This window comes from Leopardus geoffroyi, chromosome E3 (assembly GCF_018350155.1).
Source record: "Leopardus geoffroyi isolate Oge1 chromosome E3, O.geoffroyi_Oge1_pat1.0, whole genome shotgun sequence".
Taxonomy (NCBI): domain Eukaryota; kingdom Metazoa; phylum Chordata; class Mammalia; order Carnivora; family Felidae; genus Leopardus; species Leopardus geoffroyi.
The window spans coordinates 26,999,629-27,027,371 of NC_059340.1; the positions used below are offsets into that span (position 1 = coordinate 26,999,629).

A 27,743-nucleotide genomic window follows, 5' to 3' on the forward strand; every position below is an offset into this window, starting at 1 on the left:
CTTCAGGTGAGTCCTGCTTCTCTCTCTCCCTCTCATTCTGTGCCCCTTGTGGGATTCTCTCTATTTCTCTCTGCCCCTCGCTCACTTGTGGCCCTCTCTCTCTCTCAAAAAAAAAAAAAAAAGAAAAGAAAAAAAAGAAAATCTTGCTGCCCCTGGATATATTCAGGGTGGATCTGAATATAACCAGGAGGGCATATCCCTATGAGCACCTGTTAGACCATCACCTACCTACTATGAAGTCCGCTTTGGCTGTCCTTGGCCATGGGACATCTTGGCCTGTTATGATTTTTCTGCACACGAGAGTAATATAATGGTCATGCGGTGTTTGTCTTTTTACCCTCCCTATTTTCTTTGTGGGCTCTGCCCTTCTGTTTTCCACGTGTTGCCTGTGGTGCTGCCAATCACAGTGTGTCGTCTCCCCACTTAGACACGGGGACGTGAGCCAGGCTGGGTGGGTCAGAGTGCCCCGTCCCCCTTCACGTCTGCGACTGACTCACAGTGGCAGTTTAGGGGCTACCAAAGCTGAAGTTGCATCGTGATGGACCTTACAGTCACCCAGAAACAGACTAATCAAGAGTACTTCGTGCTTCTAACAACCCCTGTAATGACAATGTAAGATGTTACTCCTACTGTTCCTACTCCCTGCGTAAATGTGGGAGCTCTGATGCGCACAGATCCCTAGAGCTGGTGCAGTTCACTCAGTGATGAAGTCAGACAACCAAAGGTCTGCAAACACTTCAAAAATGTCAGAATGTGGGGCTCCCGGGTGGCTCAGTCGGTTGAGTGTCTAACATTGGCTCAGGTCACAATCTCACAGTTTGTGGTTGGAGCCCTGCGTCAGGCTCTGTGCTGACAGCTCGGACGGAGCCTGGAGCCTGTTTCAGATTCTGTGTCTCCCTCTCTTTTTGCCCCTCCCCCACTCATGCTCCGTCTGTCTCTCTCTCTCTCTCAAAAATAAATAAGCATTAAAAAAACTGTTTTTTTAAGTGTCAGAATGTTATGACCCCTTTTACTGTCTTACTCAAGGCAGAAATAAGGCCTGTTTATAACCTTCATTTGTATTAATGGGAACACCAGTGGGGGCTATGCATTCATCTTTCATAGAAACATGTATCTAAAAAGTGAGGAAGTGTAATTCTTAAAGCAAATTTGAGAGAAGAGCCTGTAGACATAGAACAATAAGAAAAAGCCAAAAGGTTTTTTGAAAGCAAGAGCTTTCATTTTAATTTCTTTTTAAAAATAGCTTTGTTGACATGTAATTTACATACCATAAAACTCACCCATTTTGAGTGTACAATTCAATGATTTCCAGCAATTCACAGAGTCATGCCTCCATCACCACAAAAACAGTTTTCGAACATTTCCGTCACCCCCCAAAACTCTCTGCATCCATTCCCCACTCCCAGCCCCAGGCCCCCAGCCCCAGGCAACCACAAATCTCCTTTCTGTCTCTACAGATTTGCCCTTTCTGGACATCTCATCCGAATGGAGTCATACCACACGTGGTCTTTCTTGTCTGGCTCCTTTCACTGAGTAAAATGTTTTTGAGGTTACCCACGTTGTGGCATGTTCCTTTCTTTTTATTGCTGTAAAGTATTCCATTGTGTGGCTATACCACATTTTGTTTATCCATTCACCCATCGATGGGCACTTGGACGGTTTCCACTTTGAGGCAATTATGGATAATGCTGCTCTGAATGTTCACATACAAGCTGCCATTCAGGGCGATGGCTCTTTAGATGATGCTGAATGCCTCTTCACCTCGAACAAGCTCTTTCTTGGAAGAGTACTAGGCCTCCAAGAGCCTTGCTTTGAAACATGGATAAAGAGTTAAACCTCACATGCTCCCCTGAGAAGGCAAAATTGCTCCCAGGGGGTGCCAGCAGGTCTCAGTTTCTATACAGGACATGTCCCCGTGTCTCTCTTAACAAGATGGGGCAAGACCCAGGTGGGGCCGTTAGTTCCTCCCTGGCTTGATACATAGGGATGTCTGGAAAAATCTCATTGGTCAGTGGGGTGGCTAGGCTGAGAAAATGTAAAGTTGTCTCTTCTCCGTGGAAGGCAGATATTGTTGGCAAAATCCATTCATTCATTCAGCAATACTACTGAGTGCCTTCTACATGCTAGGTACTGTTCTAGGTATTAAGGATACAGGTGTGGGAGAAACAGACCAAAAAAAAAAACAAAAAACAACACCCCACAAAAAGCCCCCTTCAGCTCATACAGCTCACTTCTAGTTGGGGAGACGACCATAAAAAATAGGAAAGATGTAAGGTATGTCGCATGGTGATACGTGTTATAGAGAAAATTAAGCAGGGAAGGTGAACAGAGTTCCTGGGAGAGGCAAGAGGTTGCTATTTTGAAGAGGAAAGTTGAGGAAGAGCAGATTGAAAAGGTGACATTTGAGCAAAACCTAAAGGACGTTGTATTGTCTGAAGCTATCTAACAAATTACCACAGACTTAGCTGCTTAAAATAACCCATATTTATTATCTCACAGTTTCGATGGGCCAGGAGTCTGGGTATGACTGAGCTGGGTCCTCTGCTTCAGGGTCTCCCACAAGTCTGTAGTCAAGAGGTGAGCTGGGCTGGGGTCTCACCTGAAGGTTCAACCAGGGAAGTATCCATTTTATTTTATTTTTTATGTTTATTTGTTTTGAGAGAGTGAGTACGTGTGAGCAGGGGAGGGGCAGAGGGAGAGGGGGGGAGAGAATCCCAAATAGGCTCTGTGCTGTCAGTGAAGAGCCCTGTGTAGGGCTTGAACTCACAAACTGTGAGATCATGACCTGAGCCGAAATCGAGAGTCGGGCAATTAACCAACGGAGCCACCCATGTGCCCCTGTTGTCAGAATTTTAGCTCCTCTAGGACTACTGGACTGGAGTGGGGCAGGGGAGGAGGTGTCTCAGTTTCTAGCTGGGCATCTTTATCTCCTGGCCATGTGGGTCTCTCCAACATGGAAGCTTGTGTCATGCAGAAAGAGCTGGCTACCAAGACAGAAATTACTGCCTTATGTAACCTAATCACAGAAGTGACATCTCATCACCTGTGATAAGTTCTGCCCATATTGAATGGGAGGATTTTATGCAAGGATGTCAATACCAGGGGCAGAATCATTATGGGCCATCTCGTAGGCTCCCTGCATAGAGGTGAACGAGTGAGCAAGCCAAGGGGGAGCTCAGAGGGAGGAGTGTAACAGGAGGAAGAAACAAGTACAAAGGCCCTGGGGCAGGAACTTGTCTGGGGTGTTCAAGAAACAATGAGGAGGTCATTGTGTCTGGAGTGGAATGTGCAAGGGGTAGGGAAGCAGAGATGAGGACAGTGGGGGAGCTAATGAGGGGCCAGGTTATGTGGGACCTTTTTAACTTTTACCTTAGATGAGAGTTGCTGGAGGGTTTCAGGTGGAGGAATGACATGAGCTGGCATTTGTTCTGGATCCTCGATCCTCCAAGTGTGGTCTGTGGACCACTCTTAAAGGCTGTTAGAAATGCGGAATCTTGGGATCTACTGCCCCAGACCTGATGAGTCAGAGACTGCATTTAACAAGATCCCCAGGTTATGGGGCACCTAGGTGGCTCAGTCGGTTGAGCATCCAACTTTGGCTCAGGTCATGAACTTGGGTTCTTGAGTTTCTGAGCTTGAACCCCATGGGGGGATCTCTGCTGCCAGTGCAGAGCCCGCTTTGGATTCTCTGACCCCCTCTCTCTGCCCCTCCCCAACTTGCGCTCTCTCAAAAATAAAAACTAAAACATTAAAAAACAAAACAAGAACATAAGATCGCCAGGTGAGTGGAATGCACAGTGAAGTTGGAAACTTAGTGGTTCTCACCCTTCAGCCAGCATCAGAATTACCTGGATGGAGTGTTGAAACACAGCTTGCTGGTCCCCCTCCCCTAACCTGCAGAGTTTCTGATTCACTAGGTGCAGGGTGGGGATTGAGAGTCCGCATTTCTAGCTAGGTCCCGGAGCTGCTGATGTTGCTGGACCAGGGACCATGCTTTGAGAACCACTGGTCTACAGTGTGCCTGGCACCAGGGCGCAGGGCTGAGGAAGGACAGAATCTTTCCTTTGAAGCTGTCCAGAGCATCAGACCCTGCTGCTGGCCTCTGGGGGAAGATGACACATCAGACTCAAAGCTCTTTCCTTGTCATAAGTCCTACGAAGGTGGATTTTATATGCTGCCCCTTAAAACCACATCTGTGCCATCACACTCGTGTCTCCCCTGGCTCTCTGTTCTGTTTGTGCAGTTAAATCCCATCTCTGTTTCTCCTGTATGTGGTGCAGAGAGGGAACAGGTGGTCACCAGTGCCCTGCTAATAGCTCTTCAGATGTTTGCAGCCCATTATTAAATCGCCCTCAGAGTTTCCTTCTTGAAGACTAAATAATTAGCTACCCTTTTCTGAATCATGGGGTGGAGAGGTGAATGTAGTCACCAGCCTCAGACGGGGGCATATGTGGTAGAAATTCTTGAACCAGTGTGGGGGCTGGAGGTAAGACGGGGTGAGCGTTGCGAAAGCTAGGCCATCAGACTCCTTCATTTCGGCAAGATCCTTGGAAGTGATGCCAGCAGGCAGCATACAAGATGACAGGTCTAGTGCCATGCAGAGATCAGCTGGAGGTGAAGTGTCAGCGGTGAGCCAGACATCTTCAGGGGTTATGGGCACCGTCAGGTGCACCCCTGCCCCGGTGCAGCCCCCCACCCTGACTCATTCCAGCCAACGGATTGGCACCGGTGGTGATCGTCCTCCTAGGCAGGAGGCGTGCGAGCATCACAAAGATGATGTCCTGGCATGCCAAGGTCAAGGTCAAACTGTGGACCACCTGCATCAGCATCTCCTGGGAGGCTTGTTAGGAAATGCAGACCTGCAGACCGCGTCCTCCACCCAGTGCATCAGAACGTCTGGGTGAGGAGTCTGAGAATAGGGATGTTAACCAAACACCATCCCCCGCCCCCCACGTCCACGCACAGTCAAGTTTGAGAATGACTGCTAGTGTGTGATGTGGCTTTCTCTCCTCCGAGTGTTGGCCACCAACAAGAAAGAGAAAACCGTCTAGGGTAAGTAAAGCACCTCGTACAGGTATTAGTAATAAAAGCAACTTTGTGTGGTTGTTTCTATTTTGAAAACCAAAAATAGTGATAGCTAGAATTTCCGGAGCAGATCCTCAGTGATGGGCACCGTGCCAAGGGATGGATATAGACTGGCCTGTAGAGTCCTCACCTCCATGAAATAGTGGCTGCTAGTATCCCATTCAGTGAAGAGGGAGCTGAGATGCAGAATTGTCTCAAGTCCCATGGCTGCTAAGTGGCAGGTGGCATGATTTAGTCCCAGTCCTGGCTGATCCTACAGGCCAGGATTTTAACCTCCACTTGGTCCCTTCCTTCTCCCTAACCCACATTTCCATCCAACTCTAAAACAGAATAAGAGGCACCACAGCCACAGATTCAATGTTATGGGAGAAAGAAACAGAGAACCACTCACTGTGAACCCACGCTAGTGTTTCACATACATTTTTCTCATTTGCTTGACTCCACACCAGCCCTCAGAGGGAAGTATTATACCCATTCTGCTGGTAAGGAAAACTGAGGCTCCCAGGGATTAAGGGGCTTGCCTAAGGCCACACAGCTATTATGTAGACAAGGCTGGACTGGACTCCAGATTCTTGTGATCATCAAACCACACTGCCCTTTGGTAAAGATGGAGAAGAAAGGGGTCCAACTCCTTACATGGGATTACTTGGTCATGTCAGCCCTGGAGCTTATACTTAACAGGTGGCTGCCCTTCCTATTGCCACACCAGCGATTTAATTAGCCCAGAGCCTTCTTACTTCCCCAGAGTTCAGAAACACTGCCCAGGGTTACAAGCACAGCTAAAACAGGATCTGAATGGCATGTTCGGGAAGCCGTATAATTAAAACTGACTTAGGAGACAAATACCGTCAGCCTGTTTGGCAGAAATAGAAAGTCACCTAACCAGAATGTGTATTGCCTATATGGTTGCCAGAGACTGCTTTTTGCTGTTCTGGCACTTTTTAATTACAATAGATACCCTGAGGTCTGTGGTTTGCACTGCCTTTTCTAACTACCTTCTGAAGGACCCTGAAGAGCAAACCATTATTATGCGTCTGCCATCTGGGGTTGGGTCTTGATGAGGCGCCAGGTTCCTCTAAGAGGCTGTAGACTGAGGTGAGCCCACAAGCGCCCCCAGGAGGTGGCTGAAGCCTTAACTCTTCCGCTAATCTGAGCTCCGTTCTCTGTTAGGAGGGTCTGAACTGTTTTAGGGAACCTGATCCTCTCCCTCTCCATGTGGTCTTTGTGAGATGGTGGCTCACGACCTCTGCGCACCTGGTCCAGGTGGCCGCAAGCAGCGTGCTGGCTCCTTTGGACACAGTGCTTGGTCCAGAGGTAGGCACTTAACCCAAGCAGGACCACTTAGAGTTTTTCCTTAAGATTTCATTAAAAGTCCCCCTTACTTTTGGAGCATAAGCTATTAAAATCTAAACTCAAGTGCACTAATGGCCATCTTCCTGCCATGTGAAGCAAACCTATCCCAGGGAAAAAAAAAAGTCCAATGTTCAGAGAAAATCTGCGAAGAGGTGCGATATGGAGAGAGTGAGTCCTTATGACTTCTTTTGCATCTCTAATCCAGCCCTGACACTAGGATTTGCCCTTGGACTTCCCAGTTAATGAGCCCATAAGTTCTTTCTTGTTGGATGGAATTGAGTTTCTTCCAGGAACCCTATATAATACATATCTGAGATCAACATACCCAAATATAAAACCCCAACTACTCCCCCAGCAAACCTGCCTTCCTCCAGCCTCCCCTGCCTTCCAGAACCTCATCACTGCTTATTCAGTTACAGCCATCGGTTCATTGCCATGACCGTTGTTCAGTCTCGAATCACCTCATACCTGGATTGCTACAACATCCTCCCTGCCTCCAGGCTTGTGTACCCCATGTCCACAGACACACACACACACACCCCTGCCAAAATCTTTCTGGGCCTGACCCTTCCTGCTCTTCTACGGGCTAACTTACCAGGTTGCCAGGCATCTGGCCTCTCCTACATGTAAACCCCACCTGGCAACACTCTCCCTTTGCTCCAGCCAGACAACTACGTGGCAGTTTTGACTCTCACCCCTAAGCTAATGAACTTGCCACTTGCGGGGGTTCCTAATCCCTTCTGTGCCATGGACCCCCTGCTAGTCTTTTGAAGTCTGTAGACCCCATCTCAGAATAATGTCTTTAAATCATAGAGTGGAGTACATAGGATTATAGGGAAATGATAGAATTCTTTTTTTAATGTTTATTTGCTTATATATGTATTTATTTTCATTTACTTCATTTTGAGAGAGCACGACAGTGGGGAAGGGGCAGAAAGAAAGGGAGAGAGAGAATCCCAAGCAGGCTCTGCGCAGAGCCCGACGTGGATCTCAATCTCACCAACCATGAGACCATGACCTGAGCCCAAATCAAGGGTCGGACACTTAACTGACTGAGCCACCCAGGTGCCCCTGAAATGATTCTAATGAAACACACTTATCAAAAATTTAAAACGAATTTAAATATGGTAATGTATGTGATTCTTCACTAATGCATTCAATAGAAAGATCTACTGGTTGTGATTTTCAAGCAGTAAAGAATGTAAATAAAATTTCAAGTTATTCACAACAACTGTAATGTGAGGTGAATATACCTGATTTCTATTGACTTCTATTTCTATCGGTGACAAACCCAGGTAAAAGTTAAGATTGTCGTGGTTTGCTGCCTGCATCCATAATGAAAGGAGATAATGAATCGCACCCAGAGGTTAGTGACAAGGGAGATGTAACTCTTTTCTTTCCTAAGTTCAGGGACCCCGCAGAATTCCGAACTGGGGGTTTTCCCACCGAGACCCGGGTGGGTGCCAGCTGCCTTGTCCTAACAGGCACAGCCTTGGTCTGAGTCCAGATTATATCTCAAAGCCCAGACTACAGGTCCCTGTGAAGAGCAGGGAGAGGCTCACAGAGCTGGGGACCCGGAAAGCCAGTCTTGGAGTGACCTCTGACGAATGACTTCGAGCTGACTTCTTGTTCATGCTTTCTTTGGAGGCAGAATGGCACAGCTGTGAGGAGCTGGGCCTTGAGAGTTAAATTAAAATAACTGCCTGCATTGGAGGAGGGGTGCTTGGTTTTCTCAGACAGTTTTAAGTCTTTAGGGATTAAGGGATCAAACCAACCCCAAGGGTTTCCTCCCCCTTCCCCCAATACCCAGCACTGTGAGGCAGTATGGTGTGGCGGCTAGGGGAAGGATTCCGGTGTAGGCTGTCAGGGTTTGAGTCTCAGCTCCTCAATGCCAGTACCCCCAGGGCAAGTTACCTCACCGCTTTCAACCTCCTCCAGTCTCATCTAGAGAGAGTAATCTCATCTAGAGATAGTAACAGAGCTCACCTCATGGTTATCAGAATTGAAAGTTGTACTTGTGTAAACGGTTTAAAGCAGAGCCTGGCACACGGTCTCAGAAAGGTTAGCTATTCTTCCTGGCAACACCTGGGAACACCTGGCAAACGCTGTCACCTCTCTCAAGTCCCCCAACCACCCCCCCCCCCCCCCCCCCCCGCTCCCCCGCCCAAACGCCCACCCCGGTAGACAGCCCTCTCCCCCCAAGCACCGTTTCCATCCAGCGCTGAAGAAACATTGTAGATAAATACCATTAAGTGGTCAGGAGCGCACAATGTGCGGATTCAAAGGCCAGTGCGTGTAGCTACCAGCTGTAGCTAGAGGGGATCTACCTCACTGCACCCCGGTTTCCTCATCTGGGAACCGGGGGCAACTGCAGCACCCCCCTCAAACGGTTAAGAGGAGTCAACAGCAACAGCAGAAACTACCGAGCGCCTACTCTGGCCAGGCGCTGTGCTTGACGCATAGCGATCAAGGCAGAGGACGATGAAATGCAATCACGCCTGTGAAGTGTTGAGCACAGTGCCTACCGGATTACAAACGCTGTGCACTTTGCATGCCACGTGCTTCGAATGAAATATTACATACTAAAAAATGTAAACCTGTTAGATTTTTACAAAGAATATATACACATGTGCACATTACACCTTTTGTTTATGACTTGCACGTTCATTCCCTCAGCTGGCCCTGGAGAAAAGGCAGGGCAGACAGAGATTTTAAGCCATTTTTAGTGATGAAAAGACAGAGGAATTGATAAACGGGAGACGGCTGGGGATTTTAAAAAGAGAACCGGCGGAGGGCAATGTTCCACTTCAAATCCCTCTGTGCAGAGTGGGCCCCAATTCTGTGGCCCCGGGGTGGGAGAAACGGCTCCGGGGAGGAATCCAGGCCCTGGGCGCCCCAGAGACGCGAGCAAACGGGACAGGATGGACACGCCCGAGGGCGCACGCTCGCTGGCGCTGAGCTTCGAGCCGGCAGAGGCGCGCACGTCGCGGGCGCGACGCTGGGTGGCGCTGCCGGGCCGCCCCGTGCCAGACCTGTTGAGCCGAGGGCGCAACTCGGGCAGGTTTAGGGCAAAGGGGCGCTCCGCTCTCTTCGCACGCCCCTGCGGCCCCGGCCGCAGCACCTCCCTCGGGGTGCCCCACGCCCCACCTTATCTTAAGGCTCCGGTTCATTTGGCCCCTGCGTTCCTCGCCGCAACAGTTCTAGGCTCGTCGGGTGGGGCGGGAATAAAGTTTGTCCGAGCTGGACTGGGAGAGGGGTGGTGGGAAGGACCCTCCCCGCTCCAGACTCCATGGCGGGCAGGACTGTGCCCCCTCGGCTTCAAGGCTGTCCCGGGGGCTCTGCTCTCGGTAGGTGCCAGCCCGCGTGCCGACCGGATGGGCTGACCCGCGCACCGCCCCCTCCCACCCGCTTCCCCATCCCCTCCCCCGCCTCTGGCGCGCACCGGCCCCGGCGTCTCCAGCCCCGCCTGCGCCGGGGTCGCTGCAGTCCCCGCGGCCGCCCCGGGCTCCCTCCCCAGGCGCCCCGGCCTCATTCCAGCCAGGGAAGCGCCTCGGGGGGAGCGCCGGACAGCGAGGGTGGCCGAGGCGGGGGCTCCAGGCGCCCTTACTCTCCCAACCTGGGAGGCGGCCCCGACTCCGAGAGCCTGAACGCAGGGAAAGGCAAGGACGGGGCGGCCGGCGGAGGGGCGGGCGCCGCTCATCAGCCACGCCAGTCACGTCTGGGGCCACCCGGCTGCCTTTTTCTTCCTTTCCCCCTTCGCCTTCTCCCCCCACTCCCCTGTTGGCGAGGGCAAAGTGGCCGTGGCGGCGCCATGCCCGGGCCGGAGTGAGCGCGAGGGCGAAAATGGCGTACATCCAGGTAGGGCTGAGGCTGGGGGGCAAGGTCCGCGGTGCGGGTGGGGGGTGCCGCGCCCCCTCCGGCTGTGAGCCCGCCAAGGGAGGGCACACGGCTGGGCTCCCACAAACTTGCCTCGAGAAAAAGGGTGCCCGAGGGCACGCAACCTGTGCAGCGGTGGGGTACGCCCCAGGAGAAGGGGCTGGGGACCCCCACACCCGGGGATGAACGGCCCCTGCGGACTCTGCACGGGCGCCCTCTTCTCCTAGGGAGGGAATGGGGTTGGGGCGGACTTTTCAGCCCCCCCACCCCACCCCCTCCCTTTGCACCCCACCCCTGGGGAGGGGCCGCCGGGAGGGCGGCCCGGGACGCGCCAGCCGCCCGGCCCGCCAGCTGCCGTTGCCGTGGCGACGGCTCTGGCTAATTGGCCGGCGGAGCGAGCCTGAGGCTGCTGTTCCGGCCAGGAGGGACAAGGACGTCGTCTCTCCCGGACCCTGGGTGCTGAGGGGTGGGGGGCACACCATAGGCGTGCTGTTGGTGGGGGGCGGGAGCAACCGATCACTTTCGGCCATTGCATTGTGGTCTGGGAGTTGTGGACCCCCATCACCTTGAGGAAACTCTCACAAGAATCCTTGAACTGAAATGATTTCCAAGCATCCTTCTTGAGGGGAGGCTGCTTGACTACCAGACCTTTCTCTTCTATACGAGGTGTGTGTGTGTGTGGGGGGGGGGGGGGCGGGCGGGGTGGGGGAGGCAGTGGCGACAGGTCAGCGCCAAGGTCATGCAGTCAGACCTGCAGTCAGACCCGTGGAGCCGCTTGCTTTCTGGGGTTGGCTCCTCAGAGCCCAGCAGAGAAGCCTACAGGTTCCCTCATTTAGGGTGCATCTGGGCTCACTTCTTCTTCCCTCGGCTACAGCTGGGGTCGGGGGGTGGCTGCTGGTCTCCCAGTTCCCCAGTGGTCACATCTCTCTCATCCTCGGACTTTTCAGCCTGCCAGGAACTCTGTGCTCTGTCACCTGCCTTGGTCTCCCCATCCCTCTCCTGGCTTAGATTTGCTCCATTGGCTTCCATGCAATCTTTAGGTCCTCTTTTCAAGTTCACTGAAGGTCACATTTACTGTGCACATACTGTGTGCTGAATGTTGTTGTGGGGTTTTTCAGCAGTCACCCAACAAACACCCGAGTGACCACCTACTGTGTGTGGGCACTGGGGATACAGCTGTGAAAACAGCAGTCTCTGCCCTTCAGAATCCAGTGAGAAATAAACAATATTAGAACATGCTTCTGTGGTTTTTAATAACCACCTTCAGGACAGAGATTAGTGATTTGCCCAAGGTCACACAGCTGCTTAGGAGTCATGGTGGGATCTAGAAGGGAGGATGGGGAATCTGAGGAATTTGTTAAACAGCTAATATGAGAATGGCTTGGTGATACTGTCTTTGCTTCTAGAACAAGGTGTGAAACTTTTTCTATAAAGATCCAGAGAGTAAACTTTTTTCTTGGAGACCTACGTGGCCTGTCACAAATATTCAACTCTGACCGTGGCGCTGGAGAGCCACACATAATAGTAAATGCATGGGCGTGGCTGAGTTCCAATAAAACTATTTGTACTACTCAAGAAGTAGTACTTTTGATTTTTTGCAACCATTTAAAAATGTACAAACCATCCTTAACTGGAGGACCGTGCAAAAACAGGTTGCGGGCTGGATTTAGCCTTGCAAGTCATAGCTTGCCAACCTTTGTTCTAGAATGTCTGGGTTCTCCTTCTTCCTGTTTCTTTCTGGCTTGAATCAGTGCTCCTCCATCCAGTCAAATACATGAACCCAGTGGACCCAATGCGTGGCAAGCGTGTCTTAGCTTCTTCCCTCTCCTCTTCCTTTTCCTTGGTTTCTCTCATCTTGCCGAACTTGGCGTTTGAGAAAGCTGAATGATTGGGCCCCTGCAGTGGCCTGGTCTCTACTCACATGGTTTTATAAATGGTGTCTTTTGATTGCCACACACCCAGGAAATGCTTTCCTCTGTGAAAAGAATGGGCATGGACCGTTGGAAAAAAGCACTTTATCCTTGCATTTGATTTGAAACATTTTCAAGCACTTTGATTTGTAAGCGCATGAGGGCATAGCTTTTTCCTGCTTTTACCTGCGTGGGCTGGCCTGGACAGTCTGTGGTGCCTAGTAGGTTCCAACTGGTCTTGACAAACCACCTCGTTCTCATAAAGCCACAGAAAGGGTGCAGATATTTTGTGGTGGGGCATGTGCATAGTCCGAGTCCTAGCTTAGCCATTCCATGAAAGAGAGGTAACTAAGGTTCAGAGTGGCCCCCTGACTTAACCCAAGTCACGTGATTGGCCGGTGGTGACAGCAGCACTAACACTTAACCACTCAACTCTGCGTGGCCCCCAAGCGTCTTCAGGCCTTGCCATGTAGGGTTCCCAGTTTTGCTTTTGGAAGAGTTTGTGATTAGTGCCTGAGACTTCGTTTCCCAAGCCGTAATCATTCCCTTATCACTTCAAGGATTTTTGAATTTGTGAGCTATCACTTGTACCAGATTTATTTAATACTTTTTCCTATAAATGGGCTCGCTTATTATTATTTTTTTTACTTAAAATCATTTGAAAAGGAAACTTTATGTCACTAGCATAATGGAAGACCAGAATCACTTGATATGAGCAGAAGGCAACCGGAAGAATAAACAGGATGATAGTAATGCCACGTGATTAGTTAGGTCCCAGGCTCTGAGCTGAGGTTTGCTCTCTATTTAAAAAAGAAAGAGGGGGTAGGGGGGATTTGCAAGTGTTAGAAACCCGTTAACACATGATGATACCAAAGGGAGACCTCCTGGAAAGGGAAATTAAAAAGAGGGTAACTTTCTCCCTCTTGATTTAAAGTTCTGAGTTTGAGTTCCTCTCTGGGATATATCCCAGGCTGGGATGTGGAGTTCCTAATCTACCTGGTTTACTTGGCCCATTCATTTGGAAGCCACTGTGACTCTTCGCTTGAAGAGGGGGAGGGAATCTGTGCCTTGGAAACCTGTGAGAAGAAGTGGGGGTGGGAGGTGGGGCTGAAAAGGGAGGTAGCCCCACCCCCTCCGCCCTCCCCAGGACCAGATTATGGCTTCCTTTTGGGCTCCCTGTGTTTGTGGGTGGTCATAGGAACTCCCCACCATCACCATTGGAGCAGAATTGTAAGGTAGGGCCTCTGGGAGGGTGCGGGAGCCAAGTGACATCCACTCTGTGCCTGCCTGCATGTTAGCTAGTCATGTCCTTTTGGGTTGGCTTTATGGCTATTTCTGTATAGGAAGGTTTGCTCTTCCCAAGCGTGGCTGCATTGGATAGCATGACTATCTATCCACCCGCTCTGATTCATAACAGCATACGGTGCAAATCAAATCGAAATGCTAAAGTTTCCCATTTATTCGGTGTTGGTTAGCCAGGAGGCTACCAGCAGCCCCGCAGATAGCAGCACCTTGTTAGGGAGTCAGCTCCCTTCCCAGGATGGTAAGTGGAAAGACGCAGGGCTTTTTTTTTTTTTTTTTTTTTTTCCCTCTTTCTTTCTTTTTTCTTTTGTGAGTTGCTGGAATATTGCTAAACTGGTCTTGTCTCTCTTTTTGTAATCCTCTCACCCCCGACGCCCCTTGGCTTCTTCGTGGATCTCTAAAAGGGCAGTTGGAACCTTTAAACGAGGTGGGTTAATTCGATGATTCGTGTGGTCTGGTTTCTGATCACGAAGTGCTTGCCTTTCATTTTGGAGTCTTATGTGGGGCTGTGGGGATGTTGAATATTAAAGCAATAACTGGAGGTTAAGAGCGGCGCAGTTTCGCTGCGTTTCTGCGGAAGGGAGATCCCGATGAAAACACACTAATCCGTTTGATTACCTCTGTTTACTTTCATGTCACGGAGATTATTTAAAAAAAAAAAATCTTTTTGCTTTGCTTTCAAGAAGACAGTAATATTCATTGTGTTTTCGAGAACATATTGTATAGCCCTCATGATGTTGTATAAACCACCCACATGTCAAGAATGACATTCACATAAACTACAAAAGGGAATACCTGTGAATGTTTTGCTCGCTATTAATGGCTCCAACGAGTTGGTGTTTGCCATCTTTGTGCCTGCAGTTGGTAAATAGAAACGGAAAACATTTTGTTCTAAGTGTTCAGCAGCAGAGACAGACCTCCTGAATGTCATTATTTCTCATCAGGGATCAGCTGCTTGTAATTTCGGGTGTTTTTCCTTTTCCTCCTCTCCACCCCTCCCACACGCTCCCCCCCCCCCCCCGCTCTCCCTCTCCCCCTCTCCACTGCCCACCTGCCCCAATGGCCTCAGGGTTTTCTTTCTAGAATCTCCGATCTGCTGCTGTGCAGATGGACTTTCAGGCATTGCTGTCAGAAGTGTTATGAGTCCAGCTGTTGCCAGTCGAGTGAGGACGAAGTTGAAATTCTGGGACCTTTCCCTGCCCAGACTCCCCCCTGGCTGTAAGTAAAACCGCTCTGAACTTCCTTGAAGGCAACCTCAAGACCTTTCTTTTCTCGGTTTGCGAGAGAGGGCGCGGGCAGGAGGATAGGGGTAGGAAACAGGGGAAGGCTGGGCGTCCGTTGACGTCTTTGCTGCTGATGGGGACATACTCTCTGCCTCTCCTCTTGTTGGGCAGGCCGGGGGGCGGGGGGCAGCTGGCGGTGAGGCTGTCGTTGAACTGGTTTCCCGTTGGTCCTCCTGAGATATGAACCGTGCGGTGCCGAGCGTGTGGGCACTTTTAATCACGTTGAGTGTCACTCCAAGTGGAGGAAGAACTCTGTGAGCATCTGTATGCTTCAAGGGATGTCCAAGTTCTAAAGATTCCCATCCAAGTCAGTATGACAAACTGTCCCACCGCCTGACCCGGTGCTTGGCACATAGTCGATGCTCCGCAAAAACTGCTACATGGGTGGTAGATGGAATGAACAAACAAATGCCTTTTTGCTGGTCTGAACAAGAACTTCAGAAACAGGGAAGCAGAAGAGCACCCCCAGGCTCCATCCTGTCCTCCAACGCTGTTTATGTTCTCTCTGGCATCTCTCATTTTATTTCTAATTCGTGCTCCTCCCGCGCCTGCACACAACATCTCCATCTGCCAGTCGCTCAGATATTTTGGGAACACAGTTTTGAAGCTTCTGAGCCACGTGTCTGGTCCACCTCTCTGTGGCTGAGAGAGGAACGTGGCCAGAGAGTCTGGGTTGAGTCTGCCGGTCCAGTGCCGAGAAGGGGCCTGGCCGTCCTCGAGGACGGGTTCTCACGACACGGATGGGGAGGTCCAGAGAGGGCAAGAGACAGTGCAAGGGCCCACAGCCAGAGCCTCATTGGGAACCCGGTGCTGTTTCAGCTGCGTTTCTGGAAGTCCATGATGCCCCCTCTTTCCCTTCACGTTGGCGGGTCATGGCTCACCCCTCTCACCTGCTCTCCTTAGAAGCAAGCATCAAATATTTCCATGGCAAAATGGCTCTGTGTCAGGCTCCATGTATTCATATCCAGTTTCTCCTACTTTTTTTTCTAGTTCTGTGACCTTGGGAAAGTCATTAGATCTCTTTGCCTTGATTTCCCATCTGTAAAATGGGGGTGATAAAAACAATAGTGTTTATCTCCTATGGTTGTTGTGGCGACTGCATGGATTAGTACACAAAAGAGCACTTAAGAATGATTGTCACCTGGTCGGCAGTCATAAATGTAGGTGACCCATCTCACCCAGTTTGGTCTCAGTTTTCTCATCTGTAAAGTGAGAACAGTAATAGAACTTATTTTCTAGGGTTGTGATTAAGCATAACCTGCTTCGCAGAGCAGTAAGTAATCACCTTTTATTATTATTATTATTATTATTGCTGTTTTGTTTATTTTTGAGAGAGGGAGAGAGTGTGTGTGAGCGGGGGAGGGACAGAGTGGTGGGGGGACAGAGGATCTGACAGCAGAGCCTGATGTGGGATGTGGGGCTCAAACCCATGACCGTGAGATCATGACCTTGGCCGAAGTTGATGCTTAGCCACCTGAGACACCCAGGGGCCCCAGGAATCATTTCTGTTATTTGTAGATTCTTTTTTTTTTTTTTTCTTTTAGGGACAGAAAGAGTGAGTTGGGGAGAGAGGGAGAGAGAGAATCTCAAGCAGGCTCCACACCCAATGCAGAGCCCAATGCAGGGCTTAGTCTCACAACCCTGAGATCATGACCTGAGCCAAAATTAAGAGTCAGATGCTCTTTTTAAATTTTTTTAGGGGCGCCTGGGTGGCTCAGTCAGTTAAGCGTCTGACTGTTGGTTTCGACTCAGGTCATGATCTCACGGTTCATGAGTTTGAGCCGCGCATCAGGCTCCATGCTGACAGTGCTGAGCCTGCTTGGGATTCTCTATCCCTCTCTCTCTCTGGCCCTCCCCTGCTTGTTCTCTCTCTCTCTCTCTCTCTCTCTCTCTCTCAAAATAAATAAATAATTTTTTTTGATGTTTATTTATTTTTGAGAGAGAGACAGAGTGCAAGTGGGAGAGGGGCAGAGAGAGACACACGCAGAATTCGAAGCAGACTCCAGGTTCTGAGCTGTCAGCACAGAGCCCGACACGGGGCTTGAACTCACGGACTGTGAAATCATGACCTGAGCCGAGGTTGGACACTTAGCCAACTGAGCCACCCAGGCGCCCCAAGAGTTGGATGCTCTTGACTGAGCCACCCAAGAGCCCCACTAGAGATTCTTTAAACTGGTGTAAAGATAGTGTTAAGAAATTATTTCATCAGTCATGGATTGTAGCCTGAATCCTGCAGGCTGTGCATAGGGTTGCATAGGGTTGCATAGGGTTGCAGGCTGTGCATAGGGTTGAGGTGTTTGGTGGAACCAGTTCATTAATCAAGAGGTCATTCCCATTTTCTAGTGCCCTAGGTACAGAGGTTGGCTCAGCCCATTTGGTATCTTGAAAGCCGTACTCAGGCAGTGCCAGCTCTGTGAGGGCAGGGTTTTTATCCGTGTTGTTCACGCCAAAAAATAGTTACTGACTAACTGACTAACCTACCGGCAAAAATTGAATCCTGGAAGTGCCAGTCATCTGGTTGAAACCTTACAGTTTCTTTGGTAATTATTTCTCGAGTATGCACTGTGTGCCAGGCAGTGTGGGATGCAGAGGCTAGATAGAGTCCCATTCCTGTGCTCAGGAGATTTAAAATCTAGTACAGGAGATAAGGCAGGTGCATAGGTCCAGCTACCCCCTGGAGTTGTGCATTCACACCCTGCACACCAATATGACAGTTTTACATAGAGTCTCACTGTGGAAAAAGTCCAGGGATAATGGCTTCGGGCATCGGCGGATCCAGGGGTACAAATGTTGTCATGGGCATGCATTTGTGCCCTCTCCGCCTCCCTGTCTCTTTCTGTTTCTTCTGTATTGCCTGATTCTTAAGCTTGTTTTCTTCTTTGCTTCATCCTCAATAGCAACAAACAAACCAGGAGAGGCTCTTATTGTCCTGGTTTGGGTCATGTGCCAAACATTGAGCCAATCACTTTTGCTTGGAGGAAATGGTGCTAGGATCATTCCTGGATTGTCTGACCACCTGGAACCAGGGAAAGGATCATTCCCACCTGACACACATGAACTCAGCTCGTGGACCAGGGGTTGGCAAACTTGTCCTGTAAAGGGGCCAGACAGTAAATATTTTAGCCTCGTGGGCTTAGTCTCTGTCTCAGCCACTCACTTCTGTCATTGTAATGTGAAAGCATCCATAGGTGAGGCATTAATGATTGGGCGTGCTATGTTCTAGTCTTACCTCATTTACAAAATCAGGCAGCAAAATCTGGCCCCATAGTTTGCTGATCTCTGTAACAGACAATTTGAGCGCTGTAACCAGAGAGGAGAGAATGGACCCAGGGTAGGCAAATACCACAAATGGTCACAATATCTACAAAGAGTAGGGGAATCATGGAAAATGAGCCTGCAGCTCAGAGCATGTAGGGCTTTGAACGTCAGATTGCGGAGTTAGCATTTGAATTTGCTTCTGAACCACTGGAGAATCCTTTCTTTTTTTTTTTTTTTTTAAGTTTATTTATTTACTCTGAGAGAGAGAGAGAGAGAATGAGCTGAGAAGGGGCAGAGAGAGGGGAGAGGGAGAGAGAGAATCCCAAGCAGGTTCCACACTGCCAGCTTGGAGGCTGCTGTGGGGCTCAAACTCCTGAACCGTGAGATCATGACTTGAGCCAAAATCTAGAGGGATGCTTACCCACTGAGCCACCCAGCCGCCCGTTAGTGGAGAATCCTGATGGACATTGAAAATCAGTCAGGTACCTTTTTTCCCCAGATACCCAGATGTTAAGTATTACAGATGCATGGCCTGGGTTCTACCACTGAGCTGGCGAACAGTTGCACTTTACCTGGGCTGCTGACCCTTTGTGCAAGCAGGGGACTCTTTCAGGGGGTAAGGAGTTGGGACCCTCTGGGATGACACTTTGGTTTTGCCACAAGCAGAGAAGAGCACTGGAACCTTCCCAGCAGGGCCGACGCATGACACAACTCCAGAAGGCCCCTTTCATATGGCCATCATTATGAATGATAACACCTAGAACTCCGCAGTCTAGAGCCCGAACAGCGGTACATGACCTTCCATGCTTCCCAGGATGAATATCTTGCATCCTGGGTAGCAACTTAGTACCTTTGTGGCATGCAACATAATGCAAAATGTTAAGAGAAATCTGTAAAGGGGAGGCGGGTTAAATCATTCAGAAAGTGAATTTACAGCTTGTGCTTTCCCCAGATTTATTTACCAAGTGGGCAGTTGCATGTTATCAAACAGGCAGGGAGTAGAAATGTCAAGTGTACAGGCTTTGCAGTGCTGTTCCTACTGTGACATTTGAGCTCAGAACCACAGGACATGCCTCTCTGTGGGGTGGCAGGTGCCAGATGAGCTGGTCCTTTGTGTGTGTGATTTGGGGGGACACACCATTAATTGCCACATATGCTCCTGTCATTTGGATCCCCCATTCTTTCCTTGGCTGGGCTGGGCTGGGGAAGGTCAGGAAAACTGTACAATCCCACTGGCTCCTTTTGGAGCAATGCCAGAAAGACCATCATTGAAGAGTGAAGTACTCAGGTTATTTCCGTGTCCATCAAGCCTGTATTGAATACCTACTCTATGCATAGCTCTCACAGGCCTCACAAGGGATGCCCAGCTCAGTAGTTTGGGGTGTGCAGCTTAGAGGCTGGTATTGCTGGACTTCGTTGGGAGTTTAACAGTGGTGCAAAATAAATATCCATCCCAACCCCCACCCCACCAGGCTTCCATTCCCCGGTCTGTAAAGAGGATGAGGGTTGTTAGTAACAGAAGTAAACTCCGGATTGTTTTAAGGGTGAAATGAGATGGTTCAGACAGAGCATTTAGCACAGTGCCTGGCACATAGTTGGTGCTCAGCACCTGGTACCTTTGATTAAGATAAGTACACATCTCCCTGCCCCCCCCCCCCCATTTAAGAAGTGCACCTGCTGTGGGAGGCGGGACAAGATAAGCACTCAGATCATCTTGAGACCAGATAAATCAGATAAGAATCCCAAGAAGGGTGTGTTCATTCATTCATTTACTGAGAAAATGAATGTGGAAGGCTCCGCACGTGCCAGACTCTGTGCCAGGACAGGGTGGGCAGTGGTGAATGAGACACCACCCTCGTGGGGCAAGGATCTGGTGTCAGACGCAGAAGACAAGCCACAACTAGAGAGGAGTTATGTGCGTTGTTAAAGGGGGGAAAGAAGGTGCAGGGCCAAGGGCTGATGGGGTAGGAGGAGGTGACAGCGACAGGGTGGGGGCTCTCTGAGGAGGTGCTTTTGAAGCCGAGACCTGACTGATGAGAAGGAGCCGCACAGGAGATGGAGACAGGAAGAGCATCCCAAGCAGAGAGAACAGTGTGGCCCGGCTCGCTGTGTTGGAGGAAGGGCCGGGAAGCATGGTGGGTGCAGAGAGGGCAGGGGCTGCTCAGACAAGGGCTGAGAGGACTCGACCGGAGCTCCAGGGGGAGATCGCGCCCAAGCTGGGTGGGGCCTCACAGGTGCAGGTGGAGGTGCTCAGGTTGTTCTGCCTTCTTCGGAAGGTGCTGCTGCTTGCATCTAAGGGAGAAGAATGCGTGATACAATATGATTGCATTTCTTTGCCTTCTCCTCCTCCCACCCCCCACATTTCATCTGCTATATTCACCTTTTACAGACCAGGAGGAGGAGGCAAGCAAGGACTGGGCATCCTCCCCTCCCCCTGCAACATGCCTGGTCTTGTCCTGGCTGTGACCCTGATCTTGCTTTGGAAGAACATGAGATCAGTCTCATTTCATGCACAGGATGCATCTGAAGACCTCCTAGAATTGGAAACTTGCATTTTTCAAGACCAGCTCCGCGCAGGCTTAAATGTCAAGTTGGGGGGTGGGAGGTGCAGTCTCGGAAAGTATCAGTCTACACACAATAGCTTAGGGGTATGTTATTAGCGGCATCCATCTCACAGGCCACACCGCCAGCTTTGCCCCCTCACTTCCCCTTCCCCAAGCACCCTTACCTAGCTTTATGGGGATTGGGGGCTCTTACAGGATGTAATAATACCAGGTGAAATGTATTGAGCACATACCTACTACATACCCAGAACTGTTCTAAGTATATTATATGCGTTGACTCCTTCAGTGTTCACTGGAACCATACAAGGTGAGTATTATTATTCCCACTTTACAGATGGGTAGATGGAGGCACAGAGGAAGGGCCTTGCCCAAGGTCACCCAGGCAGGGTTCAAACCTAGAGGTTGCGCTCTTAATTACCACCCTGCATCTCCCTACCCCCCGACACGGTGTTTTTTATTCTTTCAGTATTTTTCATCCTCATTGGGAGCACATGGAATCAGAGCTGCTGCTCATTTTTTAGCTGTTTCTTCACATCGAACTATTGTTCTCAAGTCATTCATTCTCAGCACCATTTTGTAGCTCTTGCCCTTGCCGCTCCAAGGACCCTCGAGTGACACTGTTATGGGGTATTTTTTAGATATTTATTTATTTTGAGAGAGAGTGCGCACACACTTGCGTGTGAGTGGGGGAGGAGGGGCAGGGAGAAAGGAAGAGAGAATCCCAAGCAGGCTCCATGCTATCAGGGCAGAGCCCTAAGCGGGGCTCAAACTCACGAACCGTAAGATCATGAGCTGAACCAAAATCAAGAGTTGGATGCTTAACCGTCTGAGCCACCCAGGCGCCCCTGTTATAGGATATTTTTTAAAGATATCAAAGTAGAGACACAGTGAAGGTTGAAATACCAGGGCATTCCTCACCAAAAGCCATCTGCAGAAGATCAGATGGGTAGAAACAACCTCCTGGTGTCTTCCAGACTGAAGACCAACAGGCCTGGTCTTGACTTAGCCAAAGTGGTGCCCCCATGTGGCAATACCCTGAGTAAGTTCTCTCCCCACGGTCTGTGAATGTGAAATTATGCACATTCTTGACAGATTGTTCTAAATTGGAAGGTATTTATTCAATATCATTTCATATTTTGTGCAAAACGTAAGATGTTATTGGGGCACCTGGGTGGCTCAGTGGGTTAAAACGTCTGACTTCAGCTCAGGTCATGATCTCATGGTTCTTGAGTTCAGGCCCCTTATCTGGTTCTCTGTTGTCAGCTCGGAGCGTACTTTGGATCCTCTGTACCACGCCCCCCCCCCCCCCCCCCCCGCCTCTCTCTGCTCCTCCCCCACTCATGTACACGCTCTCATGCTCCCACGCACACTCTCTCTCTCAAAAATAAATAAAAAAAAAAAGTGAGGTGTTTTTGAGAGCTTAGGGCTACCACACTGATTCGAGTTTCTATTATTGCAAGTAGTACAAATTGGATCCGCGACAGTTTCATCATGGGTCTGTCCTCTAAGGGAGAGAGAGAGATGCCAGCCCCTGGAGATTTTTTGACAACCATTGAAACCTCTTCTTTTCCTGTAGGATGGCCAGCCGGAGCAGCGACAAGGATGGGGATTCCGTCCATACAGCCAGTGAAGTCCCTCTGACCCCAAGGACCAACTCCCCAGATCGAAGATGCTCGTCCTCAGACACATCTAAGTCTACCTACAGCCTGACCCGGAGGATTTCAAGTAAGCATCTTTGCTGTGACTGTCTAGGGCTCGTGGCTCGGCAGTCCTGTGCTGCTCAGCCTCTGCTCAGAGCCCATGATTCAAATCCAGTTAGCCGGGTCCCCAGGACAAAAGAAGAGAGCTGACGGCATCCCCGCATGGATCCATGTGAGGGAAGGGGTTGTCTCAGCCTCCGGAGTTACCAGGGCAGGGTGGGGACTGTGGCCATGGGAGCTGATGCCCCATTGGAAGGGGGCAGCTGCTACTCAGCCCTCGCTGAAGGAGATGGTGGGCTCCGTATTACCTGACTTTTCCAAAGAGAAACTGGCAATCTGTGTTTCTATATGAAGCTTCCTTTGTTTTAAACTCCAACAAAATGTATCTGTGGGTCAAATTTGGTCTCTAGGCCCCCCAGTTTGTCCACTCTGATGGGCAGAGTATGTGTTTGACCAAATGGCATGATGTGGATGGGGAGGAGAAAGGAGGATAAAGCCCAAAGACTCCCAGCCTCCTCTCACCTCCTGGAAGTGTCTCTGCTATCTCATTCAGCTCCTTCAATTCACTTAACAGAGGGAAAAAGCTTAAAATTCATGAAATAAATCCACTCAGGTGGAAATATTGGTGTCTGATCTTTCCTGGGAGTAAATAGGGAAGAAAAAGGAAGCAGAGAAAAGTTCGAGTGCTTGAAAGAGTGGAAAAGAGGGGATGTGAGGCTTCTCTAGGCCTCAGTCTTTCCATCTGTAAAATGGGAGGGCTCTTCTTGACCTATGCAGTCCAATGCATGTTGCTGGTGACCATTTATTTAAAAAAAATTTTTTTTTTAACGTTTTATTTATTTTTGAGACAGAGAGAGACAGAGCATGAACGGGGGAGGGGCAGAGAGAGAGGGAGACACAGAATCAGAAGCAGGCTCCAGGCTCTGAGCCATAAGCCCAGAGCCCGACACGGGGCTCGAACTCACGGACCGCGAGATCGTGACCTGAGCTGAAGTCAGATGCTTAACCGACTGAGCCACCCAGGCGCCCCGCTGGTGACCATTTAAATGGGAGGTTAAGCCCAACTGAGACATGATGTATGCGTTATGTACCCATGATTTTGAAGACAGTACATGAAAGAGACTTTAAACTGTCTCACTAAAATGTTTTTATTTTGATTATATGTCAAACAAATTAAAGTTAATTTCACCTGTTTCTTTTTTTTATATACTCTTTTTCTCAATGTTCATTTATTTTTTGAGAGAGAGAGAGAGACAGAGTGTGAGAGGGGGAGGGGGAGAGGAAGGGGGGGGGGAGACACAGAATCCAAAGTAGGCTCCGGGTTCTGAGCTGCCAGCTCACAGCCCAACACGGGGCTCTAACTCACGGACTGTGAGATTGTGACCTGAGCCAAAGTCGGACACTTAACCGACTGAGCCACCCAGGCGCCCTTTCACCCAATTCTTTGTACTTTTAAGAGAATTGTGGCTACTGGAAAATTTTATGTTCCCTGTGTGGTTTGTATTTCTGGTCCCCATTGTATTTCTCTTGAATAGTACTGGTCTAGATAGTCCCTAGGTCTCATGCCCAGCTCTATACACGGATGATTTCCATTTAGCACACAGCTGTCAGAATACCAACCATGCACGAGACACAAGTCTCACAATTTTCACAGGCAAGACAGGTGTTCAAGCAATTAACAAGAATGTCATGAAAGAACAAATACATGACTCCATGTAGATGGGGAATCTGATGGTCAAACTCCTAGGAGCAGAGAGTGAAATGGGGAGTGACTCCTGGGGAGGGGGTGGTTTTAGTTATGCAAGACAAATAAGTTCTTGAGATCTGTACAGCACAGTGCATATTGTTAACAATATTGTATCGTATCCTTAAAATTTTACTAAGAGACTAGATGTTACATTAAAGGTCCTTATCACCAGGAAAATTACATAAATGAAGAAGGCAGGAGAAAACTTTGGGAGGTGATGGTATATGTTTATGGCATAGATTGTGGTGACGGTTTCAGGATGCCTGCCTACCTCCCAACTCATCAAATTGTGTACATTAAATATGCACAGCTTTTTGTATGTCAGTTGTGCCTCAATTAAATAGTTTTTTTAAAAAAATTCCATGTGCTTATTGCTAGAATAGAGGGATGAGCAAAGATTCAAATGATGAACTTGGGAGCATTGAACTCTGCTGGCTGATAGGCAGGGAGGAGGCGCCCCACAGGCGGTGAAGTCCAAACATGGTTCTTGCAGAAGTGCATCAGTTACCATTGAGTGAGCTCGTACCCTGTGCACATTCTATGCCGAGCCCTTTCCATGCATTGGCTCTGTGAATCACCACAATCTTTGAAGTAGGTGCTATTATTGACTCCGTTTTACAAATGGGGAAACTGAGTCCCAGAAGCTCTGGCTCCAGAGTCCACTCTCTGAAAGTGGAGACGGTATAGGGTACCAGCTAGAGTCAACACTCTGGGGCCGGACAGCCTGGGCTTGACTCCTGGCTTCTCCTCTTAGTACTTGTGTCCCTTTTGGAGAGTTACTATCTGTCAGATTAGTCATTCCCTAATACCTTGTGGCCATCAGGTGACTTGATATATCAAGGCGTTTAGAACAGTGCCTGGCAGTGATGGAGGTGATAATGCCGTCTTGTTGCCTCTCATAGAATAAATAAGAGGATCTCAAGGTGTGGAGAGCAGATGGGGAAGAGCATTGTGAAACAGAGTGAACAATATAGGAATCTGGGAAATGTTGCCAATCTCAAGAAGCAGCCCAGGCTTGGCCCCATATGTGGCGGTGCTAATTGTTCTTTTTTGGCGGCTGTTTAGGTCTTGAATCCAGACGACCCAGCTCCCCACTCATTGATATTAAACCCATCGAGTTTGGCGTTCTCAGCGCCAAAAAGGAGCCCATCCAGCCCTCGGTGCTCAGACGGACCTATACCCCAGATGACTACTTCAGAAAGTTCGAGCCCCAGCTCTACTCCCTCGACTCCGACAGTGACGACGTGGACTTTCTGACAGACGAAGAGATCTTGTCCAAGTACCAGCTGGGCATGCTGCACTTCAGCACCCAGTACGACCTGCTGCACAACCATCTGACGGTGAGGGTGATCGAGGCCAGGGACCTGCCGCCCCCCATCTCCCACGACGGCTCGCGCCAGGACATGGCCCACTCCAACCCCTATGTCAAGATCTGTCTCCTGCCAGACCAGAAGAACTCTAAGCAGACGGGGGTCAAACGCAAGACCCAGAAGCCCGTGTTTGAGGAGCGTTACACCTTCGAGATCCCCTTCCTGGAAGCGCAGAGGAGGACCCTGCTGCTAACTGTGGTGGATTTTGATAAGTTCTCCCGCCACTGTGTCATTGGGAAGGTCTCCGTGCCTTTGTGCGAGGTTGACCTGGTGAAAGGCGGGCACTGGTGGAAGGCGCTGATCCCCAGTTCTCAGGTAAGGGGGTGACTTTGTGCTGTTTCTTGGCTGGGGACTTTAAAAAAGAAAAAAAAAAAAGATGATTTTTTTTTTTTTTTTTTTAATTTAAAGTGTCTTTGCGTTTTGAAACCTTTTTATTTGGACGTAGTTTTGGACTTACAAGAAGGTGCAAACGCAGCACAGATTCCTTGTGTTCTCTTTATCCAGCAACCCCAGTGATAAGTCTTATACAACCAGAGTGCGTTAGCAATACCAGGAAATTGACGTTGTCAACTAAACTACGGACCTTATTCAATTTTCACGCATTTTTACATGCACCAGTGCGTGTGTGTGTGTGTGTGTGTTCTATGAAATTTTATCACATGTATAGGTTCATGTAACCACTACCACCCTGGGAGCTTTTTTGTCATCAATGCTGGGGTATTTAATAAGGACAATGATTATCCAGGATATGAAGCGATCAGTCATTTTGACTTTCAGAAATTGATTTGGGAAAAATAAAATGAAGGCCGAAGAACGGGTGATATATGGATATTTTTCAGGCAAATTGTGAGATTGGCTCCTTTCCTCCACCAGCCCACAGACATGTAATTGGCTGCTTGGGAAACCACCCACGGACCAGGCTCTGTCCCCAGTGGGCTGATAGAGTCCCTCCCTTGGGCATTCTGTGGACTGGAGGATGACAGCGCACGTACTGTGGGTGGAAGGATGAGGTAGAAGTCCGAGGGAAGGAAAAGACCCAGCCGTTTGGAGGCCAGTCTGGTCCATTCATGCTGAGGTTGACAATTCTGTGTAATGCAGGCGGAATTATTTTGTGTCAGACACACCAAGGTGTTTTTCAGAGCTGAACTGTACTGGCCAGGGATTTGATGATCCAGCCTCACATTTGGGGTATGGGTTTTAAACTCGGGGACTGGAGGGGTTGCTCTACTGTGTGTGTGTGTGTGTGTGTGTGTGTGTGTGTGTGTGTGTGTGTCCATCCATCGGTCCGTACAAAGAGAGATTTATCCTTCTCTTAGTTTGTATTTCCCCAGAAGAAGAAAATCCCAAGGCAAAGGAAGTCATTTTTTAGGGAGGTGACACCAGAGGAAATACCAGGAGGCAGTGGGAAGGTCACATGAAGTCTGCATTATCAGGCCCCCACCCCTGTGGGTGACTGGAGCTGTAAAACTAGAAGCCAGCGTTAGACACATCCTAAGAGTCTTTCCACCTGAGGGGTGGTGCAGCCGGGGGGGTTATACACTGACTCCTATCAGCCATTGAATGAGGGCAGTTGGGGGATGGGAAATTTCTTCCCCTGGCATTCCTGGCCTGTTACACTGGGCAACAAAGAGAACTTTGACATCCACAGGTGCAAAAAAAAAAAAAAAAAAAAAAAAACCCCAAAAAACAAACCTCTAGAGCTGGCAGCTGGATGCAAGTGTGTGTGCACTGAGGTGATCAGGACCAGGAGGTGGTGGTCAAGGTGTTAGCAGTGCTTGCTCTGATCCCGTATCCTCCTCCCATCACATGATCAGGATATATTGGATGCTTTCCGTTGTATCCTCCTCAATATGTGGTATCATTGGGTTTTCAACCATTGAGAAATTAGGGAAATCATTGAAAGAGGGAGACCCGCTGGACAAAATAAACTCTGTGGCCAGCCTGATTCTGCACATCTATGGAACACCCTGGACATACAGAGAATGTGGACATCCACACACCTTGCCTCCGAATCTCCTGAAATCTGAGGCCAAGGGCAGGACGCGGGTGCAGGCAGTTAATTTAGGAGGTGATCCCAGGAAGCAGGAGTGAGGGCTGAGGAGACCCAGGGAAGGAGGGCACCTCTGGAGTGAGTGGTGACTCTTCAGGCTGCCATCTGGCCCCTGCACACTGGTCAGGTGGGCTCCCATAGCCTCACGCAGGGGCGGGGACAGAAAAGAGAAAGAGACCACGTGTGCTGCTGATAATGTGCCCAAGTGGCGCTTTGAGACCGTCTGTAGCTGGCACCGGAGGCAG

At 49.6% G+C, this 27,743-nt stretch overlaps 1 protein-coding gene across 6 annotated transcripts in view; it reads left to right on the top strand.

The window, feature by feature from the left end:
• Positions 1-9,875: 9,875 nt before the first annotated feature.
• SYT17 (synaptotagmin 17) overlaps positions 9,876-27,743 on the top strand; it is an 84,006-nt gene continuing 66,138 nt past the window's right edge. For 2 of the 6 annotated variants that reach the window (XM_045459834.1, XM_045459833.1), the window contains exons 1-5: positions 13,478-13,767; positions 13,931-13,953; positions 14,596-14,744; positions 22,208-22,356; positions 25,144-25,763. In XM_045459834.1, coding sequence (XP_045315790.1) covers positions 13,665-13,767; positions 13,931-13,953; positions 14,596-14,744; positions 22,208-22,356; positions 25,144-25,763 — 1,044 coding nt within the window. In that variant the 5' untranslated portion in view covers positions 13,478-13,664. Of the gene's footprint in view, positions 10,297-13,475; positions 13,768-13,930; positions 13,954-14,595; positions 14,745-22,207; positions 22,357-25,143; positions 25,764-26,452; positions 26,782-27,743 lie in introns of those variants that run through there. The other 4 variants (XM_045459830.1, XM_045459835.1, XM_045459836.1 and 1 more) reach the window with 3 other exon arrangements.